This window comes from Pteropus alecto, unplaced genomic scaffold, assembly GCF_000325575.1.
Source record: "Pteropus alecto unplaced genomic scaffold, ASM32557v1 scaffold202, whole genome shotgun sequence".
NCBI classification, from domain to species: Eukaryota; Metazoa; Chordata; class Mammalia; order Chiroptera; family Pteropodidae; genus Pteropus; species Pteropus alecto.
Window position 1 is genome coordinate 2839259 of NW_006432451.1, and position 6876 is coordinate 2846134.

At 53.7% G+C, this 6876-nt stretch overlaps 1 protein-coding gene across 6 annotated transcripts in view; it reads right to left on the bottom strand.

Moving 5' to 3' along the window:
- Positions 1–139: 139 nt before the first annotated feature.
- Positions 140–6876, bottom strand: part of ANKS1A (ankyrin repeat and sterile alpha motif domain containing 1A) — a 175762-nt gene continuing 169025 nt past the window's right edge. For 3 of the 6 annotated variants that reach the window (XM_006907347.3, XM_006907346.3, XM_025043683.1), the window contains 2 exons: positions 5585–5755; positions 2923–4559 (listed from right to left, as the gene is read on the bottom strand). In XM_006907347.3, the coding sequence (XP_006907409.1) occupies positions 4440–4559; positions 5585–5755 (291 nt within the window). In that variant the 3' untranslated portion in view covers positions 2923–4439. The other 3 variants (XM_006907348.3, XM_015585905.2, XM_015585904.2) reach the window with 2 other exon arrangements.

Consider the following 6876-nt stretch of genomic DNA (forward strand, 5'->3'; position numbering starts at 1 on the left):
CCCGACCAAACATAGCAGGATACTCACTACCAACCCAGAGCCAGCGTCTAGCCGCGCCGCACCGCACCGCACCGCACTGCACCGCACCGCACTGCACGATTAAGAAACAATCAGGTTCAAAGACTCCCAAAAGTAAGGCTGCTTTCGTTTCGCTTCTCATTTATTAATTCGGTCTGTTCTAAGTTGTACAGTTATGAAAATAACAAAACCAAAGCTGGAAGCCCAGAAATATTTACACACGCTCGTGTAGTGAGGTCAGTCTATGTTGTCACACAGATTGGTTATGTTTGGTACCACAAGATGTTTGTAATTCGGACAAAATTGGACAGATTAACAATTATATGTACAGTAAAATAAAAGGGGAAGTCATTCAAGTATCAAAATACAGAGACAAAGATTAAATAACATTTTTATTACAATTCAGTCCCATTGCCACACCATTAGCAACAATACTTTTGTGACAGTCATTCTGCAGGCCTGGGCATCTCAAAAACAGACCAAGGTCAGACTACTTTCTAACCTCTGGATGACTGCAACCCATGCCTGCTGCCTGCTCAATCCGAGGCTTCTCAAGGATCTCCCCCTACCATCCGATGCTTAGAAGCCCAAGAGGGATGCAGAGCGTTGCAGATGCGGAGCCTGTCAGGAGTGAAGTCTTGCTCAGTAGCTGGCAAGGAAAGAGGCGATCAGAGAGCCTGTGGCCGGTGATAGGTACTGACCCCATTTCAAGTCTCAGCTAAACAGGCTCCCGCAGATCGGAGACGCAGTGATGGGGTTTGTCACATTGTGTGACCTGCACTCAGAGGCGTGCAGAAGCAAGGGCTTTTCCACTTGAAGCCTGTCCTTAAAATTATAATATTCTTTTTTAGGGAAGGGAGAGTACCTGCCCCAGAGGAGAGTAAAAAAAGAAAAAAAAGATCCAGTCCTTTCCTTTCTTGAATATTCAGAAATAAACCGTTCTCAAAACAAAACCCGGAGCCAGAGCAGACAAGCCAAGGCTTTCCAATATGAAAATACCCTGAATAAATAAAGATATAGCAGCTTCAAGGGGAAGAAACACCTACGTATGACTTAAAAACAAACAGCGTGAGGAACTCATCGTAGTGTCTACAAAGTTTTCTTTTTGGACCTACCACCTACACCAGAGAGGCTTACTTAGAAGAGACCCGGCCTTCCTCGGCACCAGCAGAGTGCTGTAGGGGCACAGCTTACCCAACAATCTCAGATGTCCTTGTCAATTCCTGGAAGAAAGGAGGGGCTGAACACTGCACAGTGTGAGCTGATGGGAATCCTCACAGGTCCTGGAAGAAGAGGAAGTCAAACTTCCAGGTATCGAGGTTCCTGTTTAGTACCAAAAAGTGGAGGATCACCTGCCTCTACTCCAGAGAGGTGGGGCAGGCTGGCTCAGCAGAGGGGAACCCACGGGGCCCAGCCTCGAGTCACCAGGAAGACATGGCCCTGCTTTCAATTTCTGGCCAACCACAGGGGCTGAGAATGTGCCCGAGAGCACTCTCCCTGCACATGCATGGAGCAGAAGATTTTAATTCACAACCTTCACTGGGAAAGTGCTGCTGAATCCTGGAATCCTGACCCTGGGACCAGACTGAACCATGCTAGTGAAACGATGAGGTCTGCTGAATAACCCACGGAAAGGCTCCCCTCTGCTCCCTACTCTGGAAGATACTGGACAAGCAGCTGACCTGGCGCTCTCTCTCCAACTCACAGGAATTAGCCCCTTTGTTTCCACTATACCCCAGGAGGAGGAATACAACCACAGTTACAAAGCAAAGCGAGCCAGCAGGAGGGCTGAAGTGGCAGCAGTGCACCAGGATGCCAGCCTACCCCGAGGGCCACAGTGGGGGAGAATCAAATTGACTGTCACCTTAGGTAGCCTTTTCTACATTTGGAGCCAGGGATGAGCCCAACAGCTGAAAATACAACAGTCAAAGCAATAATTCAGAGAATCAAAGTGAGTCCTAGTCATAGAGACCTAATTAGACAGATCACAAATTGGCAGGTAGCAGTCTTAGCTGACCTACTCATTAATGCCCACAACAGTTTCTTTTTTCCTTTCTGACTCGACTCAGGCAGCTGGAGGTCACCAGACAGCTCAAGGGCCAGGCAGCCCCGAGCAGTGCTCTGGCCACCAGCAGGTCAGAGACTGAGGAGTGGCTCAGAGCTCCAGGCGCTGGCTCGGACTTCATGGCACCAGGGACTGCTCACTCATCTCCCATTTGGCCCCTGGACCTTCATATCTGGAACCCCAGAAATGAAAGGAAAGGCTTTGATTTTGTCAGGTGCCTCTAAGGCTGTGTTCTTACTGCAGAGGCTGTGTCCAGGTCTAGACAGGAACAAGAGTTTATGCAGTTCCATAAGGAACAGCAATCAACTTGGATGGGTTTGAAAAGCAGACTCTAACAAAACCTAGTCAATGCTGCCCCTCATGCCTGCTCTTTTCAACTACCCACAGGCCACCGCCTTCTCTTCAGACCTACTGGACCATGCCAAAATTCCATCCTAAGGACAAAGGGCTGGACAGACTGGCTTTTTCCCAGTCTCAGTTCCTCTGTCCTCTGACCCTGTAGCCACCTGTCTAAAGGTTGGCAGTTTAACCTAGAGGTTTGAGCCGTGTTAAAAGTTCATTTGATAAAAAAGAAATTTTTTTTCTATTAAAAAATGTGTTCTGGACAGTCACTTCGCGACCCTCTGGAGTTCCAGTCTCGTCTCCGCAGCCAGGGCAGGGCTCACTCTGCAAGACCTGGTGGTGGCAGGCCCAGGCCAAGCAGCCGAGAGGAGTCCTACAGGCAGAGGCTGGGCCTGGGTCTTCAAAGCTGCAGGTGAGACGGTGGTGGTGGTGGAAGCCTGTGCCCCCCACTTCTGTGTTTCCGCAGCACAGCTGGTTCCTCAGTGGCTCAGCTTGGCAGAAGCAAACACAACGGGGGGAGGAAAGGGTTAACCAAAGGGGCCTGCACGAGGTGGAGGAAATGGAAAGGAAACACGGAAGCAGAACAGAAGGTCCCTCACAGCCTCTCCTGAGCACCCTCTGTGGCTTGCTCCTCTGAGCGCCCACGGCCCACTGCCCATTGTCGCCTCTGGCTCAGCGCATCTGCTCAGGAAGGCACAAGGACAGGTAGGCATAAGGACCCACCCTGGTTTATCAACTTGGGTTTCAATTCTAAAGGAATTGCTGTAACTTACTGGCTGTCCTACTGGATTATGCTATGTTTGCACTGCTTTCTCTGGGAATTGCTTCTTTCCTGTCTCCTGCCATCTAAGCTGATGTGCCTGCCTGAGAGAATGCGAGGCTTCTTCAAAGCCTCAACTCCACGATCCTAGCCGCTGCACTGCTTTGAGGTGACAGACTGCACAGCCTTCTTTCTCAGAAGAGTCAGGAGGCTTGGGGCGGTTGATCAGGGGAGGGACCAACTGATGACTGACTATCTCGGATCCCCACACTCTGGAGAAGAGTCAGAAAGCTCCTGGAGACAAGGAAGTTGCTCGGTCCAGGTCCCTGTCCTCGAGCAGCTCCATCCCGTGAGGGAGGAAGGCGCACCATGTGTGCAGGGCGCAGGCCTCCCTCTTGCTGGGTGCTACAGGAAGGCCTTCCTCCTTGGTGAGCTAGACTCTGCAGCCAGCCTGTGACTCACTGCTGAAGACATGAGGGGCTCGCCACATACATGTCATCCCATTCCTCAGAATGGAAGACCCATCAGGACCTAGAGACCTGCTGAATGAAGCCAGCCTGTGGGTGTTCAGATGTACAGCGCCCATGCTTTGGAGTCAGGCATGTGCCCAAGGGCCTGGCACAGACTCTGGGCCTTCAAAGAAAGCAGCCTGACCCTGGTCCAGCTACATCGTTGAGCTCAGGGTCTCACAGAGGGGAGGCCAGCACCTCACAGGGGAGACAGGGCCGCAGGCCAGCTGTGAGCAGAGTGCAAGGGGATTCTGGCACCAGGTGGTCACAGTGGTTGGTTGGGTCAAGAAAGGTGCAAATAGACAGTTAGCTCATAGCAGCAGCACCCAGCTGTGGCTCGGCATAGAAGACAGGAGAGGAGAGCTGACAGGGAGCCCAGCCTGATCAGGGCGAGCTGTCATTGGTGCTGTGGACTCTGCTCGAAGACTGCCCCCAGCCCTCAGGATCCACGGTGCCTGCCGCTGAGGCTTCTGGAGCCCCACAGGGCCCCCCTGAGCCCTCTTAGTGCCTACCTCAAAGGCAACTCAGCCCCCCCAAGCTGTCCTTGCCCAAGAGGGGAATTCACAGTGTCCGGTGGTGTTAGGTACAGGCTGTGAGTGTGCAGTGTCTACAGCTGCTGCCCAGGAGGAGAGCAGGGCCCGGTGGGGGTGGGGCCTTGGCGTCAGCAGCTGGAAGGAGAGTTGAGAACAGCAGGAGGATCGGATGGCAAGGCACAGTGAGACTAGTGGAGACAGGGAGTGGGCGGTTAGAAGATAGTGGTCTCATACTTGGTGCTGAGGCTCCGCTTAGAGTCTGGTTTGGGGTCCACAACCCAGGAGACACTGGCGTGGGACTGCGCGTCTGGGTCCGTATCGGGTGGTTCCAGCTGCCGAGGAAGAAGGGTGAAGGCTCAGTGTTGCGCCTGGGCCAGGGGACGACAGGGCGCAGCCGTCCCTTCCACCCGCCCAGGCCATGCCGGTGGCGGTATCCCACGAGGGGAAGTCCTACTCTTAGCCAAAGAGCAAGCTCCCTGGGGTGAGAGGACAGAAGTGACACCCTCCCTGGAGCACTATGGGAGGGCCACCTCTGGGCTTAGCAGAGGCGACGTGTCCCATGGATTTCTCGAAGCTGCTCAGGTAAAGGAGCCTCGCCCTACCTGAGCAATGTGCTCTAAGCCTCAAGCCTGTTAGTGGTAGGAGGAGGGATACGAGGTTTGGAAACTCCAAGCCTCGGGTCCCCTCTGGTGGGGCCAGAGAGCTCACCCCAGGCAAGATCACAGCAGGTACCCCAGGCCTCTGCAGAGGGCAGGACACACAGGACAACAACAAGGGCTAAAGCGCTGACAGGGGTGGCAAGAGGGCAGCTCAGGAAAGAAGAATGCCTCGCAGGCAGAGAGGGAGAGGCCACCAGTCTCAGAAAGCTCACGGTCACTTTGGGAAGACTGACACACAGACAGCAGGAGATGTAAAGACCTTGACTCCAGGACTAACAGACGGCAGCGGTAGGTAAGAAGGACGATGGGTGGTACAGGTGTGACAGTAACAACAGCGACTATCGGGGGGCAGCGGCACCTGGGGTGCGAAGCAAAGCAGACATAGACATGGGGTGCCGTTACAAGGGCTCGCCTGCTGGCTGTGCTCTCTGCAGCCCTGGGATGGCCGGGCCCTGCTGGACCCCGGCCAGGGACTGAGCAGGATGCCCAGGTGGACAGCTGTCCACCTCTCATGAGACATGAGAGGGGCCACGGCTCTCCAGGTGAGGACCTTGCGACAGGAGCCTAATGAACAGGGCTGTTTCCTGAAAGGCCAGCTGTCTGAAGTGTGAGGGGCCCTCCCTTGAGCCCTGTTCCACCCCAAGCCCTTGTATCCCGGGGCTGGGGCATGGGGACTCTTGGCGAAAGGGGCCACGTACTGCTGACTTCCTCATGCCAACGCGAGGCTTAGGCACTGGTTTGGAAGATTTTGTTTCGATCATCTCAGCTGCAGAGGCCCCCATTGGCCTGGACTTCTGCGCCTGCAGGGCCAGCTGATAGGCCACCTCAAACGCCTGCCCCAGCGTCAGGATGATCTCGTAGGTCAGATTCTGGAAGGGAACAGAGCACAACTTAAGCAGATAGATGGGGGAGCTACCTCACCCCTCTTCTCTAGCACCTGAGCACGGGCACAGGAGGGACCCAGACAGGTAACGAGTAGTCAAATTTTTTTTCTTGGTTGTAAAGCAATTGATATGTTAGGGAATAATCTGAGCATCCATACACATTTTGCGTTTCCTCACACATGATTTCCTCGGAGAGAAACACTAGGTGAATGCAAAAACTGCGCCCAGGTGACCTGGGTCAGGTGACTTGGGAATACACAAAAACGTGCACCCATCAGGATGACGATGAGTCACAGCATCCACACCTGCTCTCAGCTTTCCACCGGATGCACCACCTCACACCTGGCTGTGTGGCCCATGCCTCCCTTCTGTTGTCTGTCCTATACTGCCTCTCCCTGTCTGTCGTCTGTTTGGCTTCTCTTTCTAGCTCTTTTGTTCTCTTCCTCTCCCACACGGGCTGGCAAGAGTGCAGGCACACACTCCCACAAGCCAACGTCAGGTTTCTCAAGGTAGGGTGCCACGTTTATTGTGGTGTTTATGTACTGCTTAGCCATTTAATGCGAATAAAGCGGTGCTAGGGTTTGTATTTGGTTCCTATCTCTTTAACAAATCACTGATAAAGTCTTAGTGTTGTACCCCAGCCCCATCTCCCCATGAGCCTTGGTTTTTACTGTGATTTTACAGAGCATGGTGACCTTTAGGAGCACACCAGTTGTCACAGAACTGACTGATGTGGGAAATGGGAGTGATAGGTAAGTGCCAGGAACGACTACGAGTGGATGGATTACCTCGTTTAACCTTCAGAACCACCCCATGAGGCTGGTCATAGTATATCCCCTTTTCAGTTAAGGAGCCAGGGAGGGGTGAAGTGTCTAAGCTCACACAGCTAGCGAGTGGCAGAGCCAGGAGTCTGATGTCAGGCCCAGGGAAAGCACTGAGGCCTTGGGGCTGGGGGTGCCTGAGCCACAGAGATGTAGGAACTAGCTGCTCTCATGGACTTGGACAAAAGTGTCGGGGTGAGGAGACGGGTTGGGGCCCTGTCTCAGGGCAGAGGGAGTCCCCGCTGCACTGGCCAGCCTCTCGCTCCTCCACTCCAAGGGCAGCTC